The 17869-nt window shown below is 35.7% G+C and overlaps 1 protein-coding gene across 1 annotated transcript in view; it reads left to right on the top strand.

Annotated features, from left to right (window-relative positions):
- The window catches only part of MS3_00008558 (uncharacterized protein), a gene marked incomplete at its 3' end in the record, with an annotated part of 28054 nt that extends 12643 nt beyond the window's left edge, over window positions 1-15411 (top strand). The window contains exons 7-12 of the mRNA XM_012937593.3: window positions 4776-4903; window positions 7155-7304; window positions 8683-8785; window positions 10348-10656; window positions 12711-12777; window positions 15363-15411. Of these exons, the coding sequence (XP_012793047.2) occupies window positions 4776-4903; window positions 7155-7304; window positions 8683-8785; window positions 10348-10656; window positions 12711-12777; window positions 15363-15411 (806 nt within the window). The remainder of the gene's footprint in view (window positions 1-4775; window positions 4904-7154; window positions 7305-8682; window positions 8786-10347; window positions 10657-12710; window positions 12778-15362) is intronic.
- Between the last annotated feature and the right edge of the window lie 2458 nt (window positions 15412-17869).

Raw genomic sequence — 17869 nt, 5'->3', positions numbered from 1 at the left:
CAACGCGTTCGACTACTTCACTCCCTATCCTTAGTTCAGGTGTTGACGCAGACCAGTCCTGAAGCAACAACTTGCATTTAGAGGGAGAGAAGCGCATCCCAAACATTCTGGCATTGTTGCTTAGTGCTACCAGAAGACTCTGCATTTTGTCAGCGTCTTCACCAAACAGGACTATGTCATCTGCGTATTCTAAGTCGATAAGTGGACCTCCTGGTAGGAGATCAATACCCGAGAACTCAGTCGACGAGAAAGTTATTTCCATCAGTAGATCTATGATGAAGTTAAACAAAAATGGAGGAAGTGGACAGCCTTGACGGACACCACTTGAGGTTTCAAAAGTAGATGACAGTTCGCCATAAGCCCTGACTCGACTAGTAGTGTTCGAGTAAAGAGCCTTCACAAGGTTTATGTACTTCTGGGGTACGCCTTTCAATGACAGACACTGCCACAGAATCTCGCGGTCTACCGAGTCAAATGCTGCTTTTAAGTCGAGAAAGACCACCATTGTCGGACGCCGATAGGTATGCCTGTGTTCTAGAATCTGACGAATGGTGAATATGTGGTCGATGCAGCCACGACCAGGTCTAAAGCCAGTTTGGTTCTCTCGTGTTTGTAGTTCACGAGTCTTAGTTAGGCGTCTGATAATTATCGAGGCTAGTATTTTAGATACTATGTTTGTTAAACTAATCCCTCTGTGGTTGTTACAGGATGATTTTGACCCTTTCTTATATATTGGGACGATAAGTGATTGTGACCAGTCAGATGGGATAACGTCTAATTCCCAGATCTTAGCTAAAATATTAGTCAACATAATCGCTAAAATTGGACCACCATCCTTAAAGACCTCTGGAGCCAATCCATCTGGACCAGCTGCCCTTCCTCGTTTCAGATTAACTATAGCCTTCTCAACTTCAGCAAGAGTTGGGAGACCTACTTCAATGTTCCATTCACTTTGTCTGGGAATGGAGGGTAGTTGTAGAGTAGCTGAAGGCCAGCTGAACTGTTCTCTAAAATGTTCCGCCCATCGTTCTAAACGTCTGGACTGGGAGCAGATGAGAGTATCATCTTTTTCCGAAATAATCTCACTTACACTTGACTTATTAATTCCAGTTTCTTTTATTAGTCTGTAAAGCTGTCTTGTGTTCCCTATAGTCGCCGCCTTTTCCATCTCTTTTGCTTTCGTTACCCACCACTGCTCACGGTCGTTCCTTAGACTTTTTCTTAACCTAGATCTGATTTGTTTACGCTCTTCATCATGTTCAGAACCTGATGGGACGAGTTTGCGAGAATCCATCAGTGTGACAGACCTTGAAGAAATCCACTGGTTCCTTGTAACTCTGTGGTTTAAGTCACTAATAGATGTCACTGCTGTTTCCACAGCTGATTGTATGCCCTTCCAAGCAACATCTGGGTCAGCCTCGTCTTCACAACTACCTAAGTGTGACCTCAGTTGTTCCTGGAATCTACTTTTGGTTTTCTCGTTACTCAACTCAGTTCTAACGGGTCTTTTTAATGTGGCTTTTTGCGTCCAGTGAGGCGCAAGCAGATGCGTGCCCGTATTAGGGCATGGTCGGAGTCCAAGCAGGTACTCCAGAATGAGCGACAATCTTCTACCGACCCTCTCCAACGATGACTGGTGGCAATATGGTCTATTTGAGCCCATCGTTGGTTTGGTGTAGGGGGTCGCCATGTTAGACGATGTCTCTCCTTATGCTTAAAATTTGTGTTTGCTAAAAATAAACGATTGTCTGAGCATAGCTGCAGCAGACGATCACCATTATCTGTTCGCTGTGTCGGAATACTAAAATATCCACCTAAATGCCTTTCTGTTTGGTTTAAACTGCCTATCTGAGCATTACCACAAACTTCAGATCTATCTGAAGTTTGTGCTGATGATGTCGTTCAGAAGAACGATGAAAGCTCCACGACCAAACCATCCAGCTCAGAGAACAAAACACCACCAAAATCATCCACCTGAGCTACAAATCTTCTCCACTATCTGAGCATTAAAATCACCTGCTATGAGTACTATGTCTGAGCGTTTAGCTTTCTGAAGAAGTTCGGACAGCTTTCTGTAAAATTCATCTTTCACTTCATCTGAGCTGCAGTCAGTGGGAGCGTAGGCAGAAACGACAAAAAGGCAACGACGTGTGTCCCTATCCTTCCGAGTTCTTACGTAGCCGTTCAGCCGAACAGCACATAGACGACTGTTGACGGGGATCCACTCTAGCAGTGCTTGTTCGGCCCTCATGCTTAGTGCTATGCCTACACCTGCCAGTCCACGAGAACTTGCCATCGGGTCACCAGACACACGAAGGGTGTATCTCGTTGGCTCTCCGTCTTGCCGAGGTGAGGTCAAGTGAATGACCACACTGGAATCCTGTATGCGTGTTTCGGAGACACAGCATACATCAATGGAAAGAGACTCTAGGGTTTTAGCCAAGGAAGCCTGCTGACCGATTTGACATAGGGTGCGTACGTTGAAGGCTCCAATGTGTAGTTTGGAGCGAGGTTTCAGTAGACCTGGGACAGTGTTTTGAGCACTAGAATCGTTGGCTACGGTGACACTTGAGGTGGAAGCCGAGAGAGGAAATATAGAGTTGAAAGTCGATGTAGGAGGAATAATAGGAATTGAAGAGGGAGGTTGATTATGAATACAGTGGTCTTGAGTGCTGTTAGAAATATGAGGGCGGTTATCACTTCCCGGTTGCCCACACCGTGGAAGAGTTGTTCTGGAGGTACCTGAAAAGGAAATTGGATTAAAGGTGGTCTTAGTGAACTGAGAGCGTGACCGCAGTGCCCAAGGGACAACTGCTTGAGGTCGGTCACACACGACCTTGTTATAGGTAATTTTTGTGTTAGCTCCGTACTTATTGAGACCTTACCGCCGGAGACGGATATCCGTGGGATAAGGCGAGGTGTGCATTTTTAGGGTCGACCTTTTCTAACCCCACCCCTCCTTGTGGGAAGGCAGCATCGCTGTCATGCTGGTTGTCTGAAGGAAACACCTTACTGCTGTCACACCTCTGTACAGTCAGCAGTACGACTTCGCCTTCGGACCTTGGGTTTGTTGCTTTTAGTCTTATTGCTCTTCAACCGACCTGTCTGACATGGTAGGACCTTGAGGAACGGTTGTTCCAGCCAGTATAGCTCGGTTGCTTCATCACGATAGGCAAGCCCGACCACCACGTCAAGGTAGCAACAACGGTTGGGATAATAATAATAATAATAATAATAATAATAATAATAATAATAACTGACTAGAGATTAAAATTGCAAAACAATTTAAAAATTCAATAACAATCAAATAAAAGTTCAGAGAAAAAAAAAGAAGAAAAACCAGGAACAAACCCATTAAGGGGATTAGAGCCAAGAAAGGATGAGAGGTTGGACGAATCGTTTCTGTACGCAAAGTTCAGACTTGAGTTCGTGGATTGCCAATGCCTCAGTAGTGCATAAAATATTGATTCGACCCTCCCCTTCGATGCAGTTCCTTTGACTCTGTAGATTACTTTAAAAGAGGAATCCTTTGGAGCGATGTGTCCACAGTTAATTAAATGCTACTGTATAGAACTAATGATTGTCTTATATTCTCCTTTTAAGAGCCAAGCCGGATAATGTTCTGAGATGCGTTTGGGAAGTGATCTCTTTGTGTGGCCTATGTAACGTTCTAGTCAGTCATAAGCAACATAGAATGTAGCATATATATTCATCGATCCAAGTTATTACACCATATCAATGCAAGGAGATGAAATCATGAGAACAAATATCGTGGCAATAGAAGTAATATCACTATCAGACATGTTACCTATTAATTTAATAACTGGTTAAATATGGTGAGATAGGTAATGGACTAGCTGCAACTTTATAAAAATATACATTCTTCTTCCTGATTTTTATTTGTTCTTTAATTTTAGTCATATTACACGTACTTCACACTAATCACTCTTATTCTTGTTAAGAATTCTTAATAAAAAATACCCACCAATATTTGATAAAAGTATATAAATCGAAAATGATAATTCAGTTGTACCAATAATATTTAAAAATGTTCACATCCTTGTCATAACTGAGTAAGTAATGAACAACATTGAACTTTCGATACTGTACTACTAACTGAAGTCATTATGTTCTTATCCTTCAATAATGAAATATCTAAGTTATTGTATTTTTTATTCTCCTGTTTGTAAGCGTTTTTTTAAATTCATAAACTGTAATTGTATGTTGTGCCTTTCTTAAGTTATTGTTAATTGATTACACACCTACTACTCAGCTCTCACCTATGGCGTAGTTATACTGACAGTGATTTCTTTATTGTATTAATATGTGGTCAAGAGTCTACTCTTTATTGTTGTATGAGTTGAGTCATGAACTGAACCTAATAATTAGAAATTCCTACTTGTTGTGCATGTTCTATCTTGCTATTGCATTTACAAGCGTGAAGGAACTGCTTTCGTTAAGCGTTATTCTTGACTGTTATCTCATTATTTTTGTGTCATTAATTAACCGAAGGTTATAGGTACTGGTCTTGAAACTCTAGGCGAATTAATCAGTACTTGGACTAGGTCAATACCACTTCTTTCCTGTATTACGGTCCGATCACACTCTCGCTAGAAATCACACAAGAAGTCTGTTTGTTTATTCCATCGCATTGTATTGTATGACAAATGTTTTTCATGCTTAAAAATTTGTTTAATCCTATTATATCATGATGTACAGATAATTAATTCGTTAAAGAAGTTTCAAAAAAGAATTTCATTCTATGCATTATGTAGATCCTTTATATCCCCTTCAATATTTAACAACAAATTGGTTTCCATCATGTCTTGGTTATCTGTTTCAAATCACATTTGTCGCTGTATTATTATTAGTTTGGTTATGTATATTCCATGGTATACGAATTGTAAGTAAAAATCTAATTGTATTACTGTCTTTCATAACTGAATTTATTTTGTTAAATCTTTCAATGTGCAATAATCCTCTGTCCAATAAATACATGAACTAAAGTTATAACAAATTTATTTCATAAAATTTAGAATGAATGGATCTTTTTCTTTTCAAAATACTCATAATTTGTGTTAGTACACTTGTACGATCTCCATCTTGATTACTTAAAACATCCTTGAAAGTCTTTGGTAGTCGATGATTTTAGTTACTACTGGTTGCCTCATGCCTCCCATGAATGGTAATTTCGCATTTCAGGAACTAGAAAAAGTCATTTTGTGTTTTATTCTAGTGACTATGTAGGAAGATCCATTTTGTGGTGATCATTGAGTTACGCGTCAGAAACTCATGAATATCCATCCATACACCAACTATTCATTGACTAGTAATTTCATAGAGACAAGCTACCGAGATCAGCCTAAGCGTTTGATTACAATGTAATTGATTATTTATTTCGTTATGTTTATGTAACTCTGGTATTCTTGGCAGCTCTCAGTTTAAATACTTACCAAACATACTGTGTATTAGCTTATCCAGTTGTCTAGCATTAAAAAAAAATCAGAATCAGATAAACGAAATATCGGATCGTATTTTTCAGATTTTAGAATTTGACTGGAACAAATCAATCGAATGTAGATTCATGTGTTTGGTTAAGCTTTAAATCACATTTGTATCATATGTAAGTCAAAGTGCTATCATTCCTCAACTATCTAAACTGAAAAAGGATTACAGGTAGTAGGATGAGAATCTACGAACAAATAGTTACGATTTGAACATGTAATTATAATCCACCTCAACTATACAAGTGAGATACAGCTAAATTAATAGATTGCTTATGATCAATTAAGCTGCGGTATGTTTACTTAGAAATCCCTATAATATATATGTTTATTTTTTATATTTCCATATACGTAATTAATGTATAGACTAATCGGAGTTCTCCATAAAAGTGTATTATCTGACTGATCGATCGAATTGAGAATAATAACTAAATTACTTAGCGATTACAGGCTTCTGTATACCGTTTTGAGCCACACTTTATTGTGTGCGAGGACTACTGATGCTTCTCCCTCACCCCTCAGTTATTCTAACCAAAGTGACCGAAGCCGTGTTCGTACCTTGACAAGTGATTTAACCACTAAGCTATCACTCTTGATAACCAGTGGTCAAAATAGTACCGAGTCATTTACCCTTTACCTTATTCTTTATTTTTAGTCCCAGTATTTCCTCATATGTACCTCTTCACTTAGTCTTGTGGGATCATATACTTCAATGTTGAGTCGTTTTGATTATCACTAGCATCACATTAGTCCAACTCCTTTGTTATTCGTCTTTGTAGATTTGTCTCATCGTACTAATGTGGTACAGAAACTTGCGCTAACGTATATATGTGCCAGACTGTATGTTAATTATCAATGGCTAACTCAATAATGGGACTGTCTAAAATGATCTTATATAATGATTTTTGTTTCTTTACGATAATCATCATTAGTATACTACTATTGAATATAAAATTATAATTTTTGAATCATCAATTCAATGGCAGGTGATATGTTTATTAAACTTCTTTAATTTTAACACCAGGTCATTCCATAAGTAATGAAGTTGTATTGAATTATGTCTACATATATTTCCTATTTATACAGTAGTCAACTATAAAAAGCTTAGTGATTAAATTACGATAATTTGGTTATGTGTGTGGAAAACATTTACGTTCTTCTTTAATGACATATAGACATCAATAGAATTCGGTCAAGACTAAAAGAGTAGAAAGACATGATAGTAATCACCACTTAGTGACCAACCAATTGTAAATGTTTCAGTCATATAGGACTTCAGTCACTAGCTGAATATCTCAGTAGTAACATCTCACACTGTAGAGCTCGGTTGTGAGGATTTGAATCGCACAGGAAGTATCAGATAGACCTTGTTAACAAGTGCCAACTAGCACGAAACCTAAGTCGATCAAGATTACCTGCTGACTACATCTATTCACTTAGCAAACGTATAAGTATTGAATTCATGATGAAAGGTGAGGCAGTACAAATTGTCTGTCGCCTCAAAAATTCCCCTTCAACTTTGATAAACATCATCTCATCAAAAAATACGTTGCTTATTTTATTAAGGCTGTATTCTTGTTGAGTTTTTTATTTGAATTTCTTCTCTCAACTAATCAACATTTGTATCTTCTTGCATATATATGTATACAGTCGAAAAGGACGTTTCAGAAATTTTATCTACCGAAAATCTGTTTGATTAGCATATTCTGGTTAATCATATTCTTATTAATTACTTGGAAAGTTTATGTGGAACATCACGAACCAGTGTTTGATATTCTAGAATATACGGATCTTCTTATCGTAAGTTATTTTTTTGTACAAATTAATGCTTGAATAATTTATTTTGATTATATATTTTACCAAGATATCTATCACGGTAATCACTAAGACTTATTCGTTTATCTGTTTAATACACATAAAATCTGGTACAACTGAATGCCAAAAATAGTGTACACCGCGCAACTAAAGAAATAACACCAAGGAGAATTGAGGATGGGAAGTGAAGTATAAGGAAATATAGGTGGATAAGAACAGTGTTTAATAGAAGATACAGTTTAGATATAAAAAAACTGATCAAGAGGTACATTCGAGAGAATTCCTCTGGGTTTTTCAAATGTAATAGGAAATTTCAGTGGAATTACCATTTTTTTATAACGTCTGAAGCCACTGAATTGTGCATCATCTCCAGGATCTTAACCAAAGTAATATAGTGGACCGATAGATGCCAGTTGTATATAACTTTCTTCTATACCATAGCGGTGCCATAAACTAACCACCTTCCTGCTTTTTTTTCACCCAGTTCCAACCTCAGCAAATAATGCGCTATGTAGACGTCTCCATGACGACATTCATAAAACAAATCTAAGCTACCGAAGCTAGTGTTTCAAGATGATGATATAATTCAACGAAGTATTTTTAATGACTAAATTTAGGGTTTTTTAATCCATATCAAAATGATGTGTAGATATATTTAGCTTTGATAAAACTTTCTATAAATAGACATTTTCGTCTTAAAATTGACTTCAGCTGGAGAATAAGTAACGACAAGAAAGTACTGAATGGTTGTTTCGCCCTAGTCTGGGACTCTACAACAGTGCACGCTCACAATCTCCTCACATCGGTTTGGGTTCAAGACTTTCACGTCTCATAATGAGCAATGCTATTCCAGTTGGTGTCAGACTGTAATGTAAACTATCCTAAAACTGTAAAAGTCACTCCAGGAAAAATGAGTAATTAAGCAATAATCGTGTAGTTAATAATCAGACTATCTTTGGGTTGAATTTTTGTCAACATTGTTGTAGGAAGCCATAATTTTATTGGAATCGTTCAACGAGTGCAAAGCGGATGGATTATTTTGTCTATAACTTCATTTAAGCACTACACCATATAAAAATGGTCGTATAAAGCTAGAATCATACACCATTGGATTGTTGTCTGAGTGTATGGTCTTGTTAAATAGGTGTTCTCATATTGGTTAGTTTCTTGCATATGTTCTGATTATTGCGGGAAATTTACCATAGAAAAGGATTTGCTCACTCCTGATCTTTAATGAATAGTTATTCTCGCAGTGAGAATAAACAAATTTGGAAAACAGTTTTTTTCCTTTTCTCTCTCTCCCTCTCTCTCGAAAAACCATTAAGGTTGTTTATTTTTTTTACCCTTTCATTGTTTGTTTTAGTTTACTGTGGTTTTTATTAGTCTGTTTGGTTTTATCTATGTGGTACTATTCACTGTGCTATTCATTCGAGCCTGTCATAAATTAAGAAAATTACCATATTTTAGTAAGTGATTGATATTTTTTTATGGATTTATCTTACTACCAGGTTTTATTTGAATTATTTTGTGCGCTTTTACAGTATATAGATGGAATATCGCTATCAGTCGAATCCAGTATGTAGGTTTTTATTCTAGATGGAGCTCGTCAACAGAATATACCTGCCATATGTCAGTGTTAATGTTCACAGCCGGACTGGATCCCAGTACGTTCCACTTCAGATGCTTAGCGCATTATCTATTAAGCTACTGAGTTCAAATAGCCGCTCACTTTTAAGATGGATATGAATAATCAATAAGGGTTTGTATTAACGTTTATAAATATAAATATTCATACTCTTTGCACATGTCAGTGGCTATTTACACTCGATAGCTCAGCCGATAACCCGTTGGTAATTTTAAGTGAAAGGTACTACGTTTGAGTCCTAGTGTAAGCAGCAGTCATATATTGAGATTGAGGTTCGTCACGGGTCTGCTATAATGGCTAACTAGAGGAAGATCGAGAATATTCTTATTTGAACAGGTTTTATAGAACACTCAATGGAATGGTGGCTAATATACAACTTCAATAATCTACACGGTAATATGAGACAGAGAAGTCGAGGTTTTCAGGTAGCTTCATACTCCGAACAGAAATCAAAGAGTGAGATCAATCAATTCTGTTCATATTTTCAAATCTAATGTCTTCGAGACGCATGACAAAATTAGGATACTTGAAATGGTAACAACCAGTTATATATCATCAAAAGTCATTCCGGTGATATAATTTAGAAAAAGGTCATCGAGGTTATCCTTTAAAGCAATAAATGATGCATAATAACAAAAACAAGATTACCTGAACTTTCTTTTGCTATATTAACGCTGGAACGTAGATATATCTAGCTCACGAGTCCTTGATAGAACGAAATGTATGACCCGAATTCTTTTGCTAGCCATAATTCATCTATTCTATAAAAACTTATGAAAAGAGCTACATGGAGGCGATCCTCACAGGATGCTCATATGCCAAATAAGACTGGTCAAAATTCAGTCAAAACTTTTAACAATGGGATTATTCAAAGCCTTACAAAATAAATTAGATTTTTATACATTTGTATGTATAGAACTTGTTATACGATTGAATCTGATAATTTGTAGATAAATTACTTTTGAAGTTTAATCATCACCATTTAGATGTTCTGTGTACTCTAGTCTACCTATACTTTGCTTTATTCATGCATGTAGTAATCATCAGTAATGTTCACAATCGTTATTCAGCTTTCTTGCTTGTTATAGTGGGACTTTAAGTAACAAGTAACCCAACCAATACAGCTCGATTAAGTTATCACAATATGTGAACCCGGCCAATGTGTTGAAGTAGCAGCTATAGTGGTGCACCCCCTTCTGTTTAAACAATCAGTTAGTATCATTAATCCTCACACAAACAATGTACCATAAATAATATTAGCTTCATTACCAGTTTTATCGATATGTTGGCTTATTTTGTAACGTAGTATTACGTAATTTATTTAAATACGGAAAATATTTATGATGTCCCCTATAAATTTTTTATTGTTAATTTTCATTTTAGACTTGCGTTTATATTTTCTAACATTCCAATCAATAATCTTCATTATCGTCTTAGGATTTGCATGTCTATTACACTTTAATGAGAGATTATTATCTCAATCCATGGATTATGTCCGTAATGTTAAGGGTAATATCAGTAAAATGACTGTACAACAGCAGAATTCTCAAAATTACATAGGATTACAACATCGATTTAATGATATACTCGGTTATCATTCAACACTTGAATTCTCATTGATACAATTCACTATTAATTCATACATAATTCTATTGGCATTTGTTTACTCTCCACCAAATAATACACAAATAGGTAAGATTGGTTTAATGACTTTAAATATGTGTACATATTGGTAATTTCATTATGCTGCATTGTAAAAATATATTGTGAAGGAAGGGGTTCTGATTGATGTTTTTCGTGTTGTATTAGTCAGTCAGATAGTGATGATCAACTTAGTGCCTAGCAAAAATAAATGTTGACCAAAATTTCCAAATCACAATTACCATAACGAAATAAAGTGAACTAGATGAACAGCAAGGGGATTAAGATAATTTAGTAAATAGTACAACTAGCAGGACTGCTTCACCTTCAGACCATGGATTTGCTATTTTTATTCTTACCGTGCTCTTCAACCAATCTCTATAGTATAATAGGACTTCAAGGTATTTTCTTTTGTTCTGTTAACTGGATGGTCTAATTACAAAGATTTTATTGTTTTATTTGTTATGTCCTATGGCCTGTCAAATATCAAGTGACTAAATTGGATAATCGAAGTTAATAGATCAAATGAAACCTCATGATAAAATGAATATATATACCAATTGATGAGATTACAGATGTGTGAAAATTGTATGCGTGATATCGAGTGCAAAACGAGGAAAATTATTGGAGTACTTGAAGTACAGATGATAACTAGTGGATTTTAGTTATCAGATTCAGATAGTGATGCGTTCGAGAGTAGACAGCTTGTGAAAGTTCATCATATATCTTTACCGGTTTGTTGTCTTTCTGTGGACATCAACTAAAGATGGTTTACGCTGGTCAGTAAAAAGTGTTTCTTCCTTTCAGTTTATGTTTAGAATGAATATTTTTACGGTACAGTCAATTACTGCAAATGATCTTTTACATTTTGATTGTAACTGTTTGAGGACTAAGTCAACACGAGTAAAATGAACCTTTCAATGTTTTAAATACTTACTGACATTTTTGTGATGGGTCTTCATACATAGAAGGATATTAGCTTAAGTTGTCGTACAAATTGTATCAGGGGACTTGCGAATGCATTATTGTTATTCAAGGTTCCATCCTCCACACTAAAAAAATTATACTAGTTTAAAATTATGTTATGCACGAACTGGAGTGTAACTAATATATTCTTGAACGGTCAAGTATTGTTGTTAAGTGATCACTCGGGTTTGTATTTATTTATTTTAACACATAGATATTTGTACAAGGAGGCACCAAATACATATGCGCCACACAAATCTCATTCGACATATGTGAGGGCTGTGATACTGCCCGGGTGCCAAAACAGAAGCAGATGGTTTTCTTAGAAGGCCACTCCCCGAGCCTTCGACCTGAAGGTTTGATCCACAAGGCAGTGGAGCATCGTAAGGAGATGCAGTCCCATGGAAGCCGGTGACCAACGATTGGTTCATACGCCATTTGTTCCCACAGGATACTGGAGCCCATGTGCACCATTGGTTTGGAATCCGGTTAAAGCGCCGGACATTCGCTTTTCGTCCTCTCATTTTCGTAAACAACACCCCTGCCAAGAGAAGGCAGTGAGTAGGACTTCCTGGCAGAGGCTGTATACGCGTAGCCATGTGAGAGCATTTCGAGAGGGAGAGCGGACTCTGCCTACTCTCGGCCGTACCAAGGCATTTGGGGGGGAGGTTTGCAACATTGTTCCGAACTGTAATCGAGCTTTCTAGACTATTGTCTTCTGTATAGTATGAAGTAGTATTTATATGGTCGGGAAGTGATATCTTACCGTTAGCTTTCTTTCTAACTAGGTTGACTATCCGCAACCTCGACATGATACGAAGTAATATATATATATATATATATATATATATATATATATATATATATATATATATATATATATACTCGGAGATTTGTCAAGAAACAATTTCATTTCATTGTGCTCATGTGATATGGGAACTTGAATTGATGCACATTTCTGTTAGGTTCTACGGTGCGTATGACTAATGGATAATGTATGCCATACAGTAATTTGTTCTGAACAATTCACGAATAGTCTAATTGTAAAGATCTATGACCGTTTTATAGATGTTTATTTTTGAAATTAAGTACAATTTTACAAAAATGTTGATAAATTCACTTTTTTCTTCTAATTATAGAAATGGATGTAAAGGATAATCCATCATTATCAATGATAAATGATTCTGACGAAGATGTAATTTATGAGTGAGTTTTTAATGTAGAAAATAAAACTTTAATCTATATTTGTATACATAGAAAGTGGCTAGCAGTAGAATCTTGGACACTTGTTTTATTCTACTTGAGACTTGTTAGCTGGATGTACCTGCATTTTGGCGTCATTGTTAACTACCGTATTCAAACCAAGTACTTTTCGTTACAGACTCTACCGTGTTATCAACAAAGGAGTAATCCAGTCCAATACTATTCGGATTAAAATTCTTACTCGTTACACAAGTGAGTGGTTGTCTAATCTCAGTAGTCATGTGGGTAAGACTTTGGGCGTTCGGAGTGAAAGATATTGGGTTCGAATTCCAGATTGAATATCAATTCCAGGATGCAAATACATCCAGTTAACGAGTCTCAAATGTGACGAAACAGGTGTCCTGGTTTCCACTGCTAGACACATATTATCTATGTCTATCTAAAATTCTGACATTGTGGTTATATTAATTCATACAGAATGCACATGTTCCAATTAAGACTGATCAGAATTTAGTTATACTTTTTAGATGGTGGTTGGAGGTAGTCAACAGGAAACCCTGGACCCGGGTTTCGTGCTACTTGGCACTCGTCAGCAATGTGTACCTGTAATCTCGAGGGAACTGGTGCTCCCTAGCGGATTCGATCTCGTGTCACCCAGCTTCACAGTCAGAGACCTTACCACTGAGCTATCCGAGCCGTGACTAACATGATCGATAGCATTCGATCTGCACTAATAAGGACTAGACAAGCATGACATTGATCACCACCCAGTGATCAATCAATTGTGATAACATCTCAGTCCTATAGGAGGTTAGTCACGGCTCGAATAGCTCAGTGGTAAGGTCTCTGACTGTGAAGCTGGGTGACACGAGATCGAATCCGCTAGGGAGCACCAGTTCCCTCAAGATTACAGGTACACCTTGCTGACGAGTGCCAAGTAGCACGAAACCCGGGTCCAGGGTTTCCTGTTGACCACCTCCAACCACCATCTAAATCTCAATACATAGTGCCCGCAGTGTCGAGTCACCTAGACTGGTGGCCACATTGCAACATGATCGATAGCATTCGATCTGCACTAATAAGGACTGGACAAGCATGACATTAATCACCACCCAGTGATCAATCAATTGTGATTTAGTTATACTGTCAAAAAAGAGATAATCCAAACCCTTACAAATTAAATTTAATCTACCACGTCCAGTCAATCGTCTGCCTTAATGGCTGTTGGTTTTAGCAGTCTTTGGTACATGGACTGCAAAACTTTATAAAGGTGTTTGGGAAGATGTTCGCCCCAAAAGTTAGGTTAAAATCCACTTTCTATCATCATAATCATCATGACTCCGAAAATCCGTCTATTCTGAACCGATAACTATCATTAACTTTTCGTGTTGACATATTGTAGAGGCATCCATGTTACAAAAGCTAAGACTACTGTACTATGGGAAGGATCCCAAAATATCCTTCGAAAAAGTCTCTAGAGGCCCAGAAATGCTAAGAAACGTTTTGTCCAATCAGCGTTAAATTGAATCTTCGCGGAGACATCTAGAAAATTCAGAATCACATGTCACGGTTTTGGTTAAATATTTACGTATACTGCTACTTTATTTAGTGTGGTTTCAGGAATTTTCTAATGCCCAAGGTCGTGTATAACTAAGTACCCCTTTTTTTTCTGTGCGTGAACTAACCTTGGAGTAAAGCCTTAACTCGCATTTCACGACTTCTCTCTGTTGTTCCGGTTGACGTGTAGAAGTAGTTGGAGTTGTAGTAACCGGATAGGAAGACAGTTTGAGCGTATCTCTAAAAAGATTCATCACATACAATTACCGGTCGATATTCTATTAGTTGAAAGTCGGAAATCTGTACTAACAAACCATAGTCCCATTGTCAAATACATAACAATAGAAATTAAACGATTCTGTATGTGATAAATAATAATCAGAGATAGCTCCTTTTCACTTGTTATCACTTTCAAATTCATATTTATGGAGCAGGATATTTCTGTAAACTGTCTTTTCAATAATGTGCAAATTATATTTCACTTCTCTTCATACTGTTTCTGGGTACTAACTGCAAAGTTAGACTGAATCATGCAATTTAGCAGTACCGTAAATGCATATAGCATATCACTTGTTGAAAAGTTTCAGTCTGAACATGATATAACCCACTGATTCACTACAATAATACCGATGTAATCGGATTGACAAAAAATACAATTGCTATCGTGCCCCCCTTCCGTCGCTAGTACCTTATATATCATTTGACCTCACGAATACTATAAAACAACGCCTGTTTTGTAACTGAATAGTATTATTAGTAATTAATGAAATAACAACTCTTTGTAGACCAGCTTAAAATGATTGACTGATTTGTGGTATAGATTCCCCTATACAATTAATCGGACTACATAATAGCATATATCGTAATCTGAAGAAGAAAAATCTCCGCTACCTTATTGTAATCACTGTTTTTCTTATTCTATTTGAAATCATGTCGAAAAATGCCATATCTTTGTATTCAATATATTCCACATGTTTGTTGAGAAATAAATCTGTCCTATATGCTTCCTCGTTTCCACTTTTCTCTTACAGATCAGATACTGAAACAAAGACATTTTTATTCTCCCAACTTATGCACTAACAATGATAATGATGTAACATATCTGTTTATATGTGAACAATTCGTGTATCCGAATCAGCAGTGTATTTCTATGATTAATTCGTTTCGTGTTTGCATTTAAATAAACCAGTGGAAATCATGAAGGTGCTTCCTTTTTACACACACACACACCATTGGATTTTATCATGCGGATTTCATATAGGTTGTTTTTTTAGATCTTCACTTAAAATTCCCCGGCTATTTTTCCTTGTTTTTAACTAAATCATTCATTGTATATGCATGTTTGTGTGTGTGTGCTATGATGTGGTGTATTTAAAGCGTTCACCTTCCAATCATTACTTTACAGTTTCCAACTCTTCCAAATCTGTAAAATGTACACTATCGGTTAACGATCACAATCCACTAGATCAAACGAAATCTATTATTAGATTAAAACCTTGACGGCATTAACAGAGCTCCAATTTGATTATTGAATTATAATATTCATGTAAGAATATCCCTACATTATTATTATTATTATTATTATTGTTTGTACATATTATCTATGGCTGTTGTTTGTTTTTGTTTACCCATTAAATTATTTGGGATTTCAGTAGTTTACATTCAAACAATCATTAATGAACTGTGATATATCTTTATTCGTATATTCATGTTGATTTTATGTAGTTTGTTTATTTTCAGTAGCTTTTTGCATTTAAAAGAAAAAAAGTAATATTCATTTTGTCACATCGTTTATCAATTTGATTCATTTTTCTGTGTTGGTTGTTGTGATATATATATATATATATATATATATATATATATATATATATATATATATTAAGAAATGTCTTGTTTTCTTTGGAACAAACCTATTGTTTAAATAAATTTTTCTGATAACTTCTAATTGGTGTTTTCCTTACGTTGATTTTTCATGTTAACTACTTATCATAAAGTCTTACCAACTAAGTAAATCTACCATTGGCTGTTACTCATATAGGCGACTTTCTTGAATATCTGGGCTACTTGTTCCTGTCTTTTGTTTGTTTCAACAGATTATTATGTCAATTAATTGCATAACCTATTCATTTGCGTTTGTGAAAAGTTCACGACCTTTCGCTGTATAAGTTAAGAAAAAGAACAATCAGAGACATTTTGGTTGCTGGTAATATACATAGAAAAGAATGTACATTGTTCAGATATCGATTGACTGGACTACTAACATCTAACTGGCGGTCGCTTAATGTTTATCGTCAGGATTGATCAAGAAATAAGAAACGGAAACTTGTTGAGATACTTTGTGCTGAAAATTCTGTATCGTACCAAAAATATAATATTGAGTAAAGCTAATAATAATAATTAAAATTTAAAAGATAATACTCAGTGGTAAATATCTTAGTCTTGTGCCAGAATATTATCGACCTTAACATTTCAATAGTAACACGTAGATTCGATTCCCGCTAGATATATGTATCCAATCGAGATGGTAGTTATGCATTGTGTTCATGAGTATGAATTTGCACGACGCCTAGATTCAGAGTCTCCTGTCAATCTTTATTAACCACTTAGTATTTCCACTTCTTAAAAAGTGTAATAAGTTATTGGAGGTTGAAAGATAATGATTAAATGCTTTTAACAACTGGTGAATTTAGTGTGGTAGTCTTTGATTCATTTACTCTGTTCCATATAGTACACAGTATTCTCTCTTCATTGAACAGAACTCGGATCATGAATTAAGTCATTAGTCACATTATAAAGTTTCAAAAAAATATAAACAGGTTACTGGTGTATACCATCTTCAAACGACATAAGTATCTTATCACAATAAAATAGTCATTTTGACTTTAAAGCTGCTAGAAATCATTTTTTCATCATAAGGTTATTTACTGATGAAAAACTAGTTAGTCTTCCGTACGAAGTTAAATTCAAAAATGTCAGTTAATTATTTTAATTGATTATAAAGCCCGCATAATTAACACTCAATTTAGTTCAGATTTGGTGCAAACAATGCGATAAAATCTACTCACCAATGATTGGTCACTTAATGATAAATATTGGTAAAACCTTTATCAGAATACTGGCTTTATTTAAGCGATTAGCTGAATCAAGAGTTTAGGACATCAATTTTCGTTAAATCATTAGAAAATTTTGGTTGTAATAATAAATTCACTTAATGAATATAAAGTCCCAGGTTAAAGATTTCTGCTAATCTTGTAAAGCTACTCGAGGAATTAGCTTCTAGGAGTTGTATTGAGTATGGTAATATCACCCAAATACTGGCCTCAACCCACAATGTGAATGCTTAATTTACACATCTTCGTGTAACGGCTACATATCTCGATAACTGAAGGGCCACTTCACCGCAACCTAATGGCGATCTTATCATGTCACTTTAGTGTAGTCTAGAGAATAATTAGATTCTTAATAAGCAAAGATGACTTCGAGGAGTTGAGACGAGTTATATACCTGTGTTGATCAGTTTTCTGAAATTAAAATTTGA

This window comes from Schistosoma haematobium, chromosome 6, assembly GCF_000699445.3.
Source record: "Schistosoma haematobium chromosome 6, whole genome shotgun sequence".
In the NCBI taxonomy this organism is placed as follows: domain Eukaryota; kingdom Metazoa; phylum Platyhelminthes; class Trematoda; order Strigeidida; family Schistosomatidae; genus Schistosoma; species Schistosoma haematobium.
This window is presented reverse-complemented; position numbering and strand designations above follow the sequence as displayed.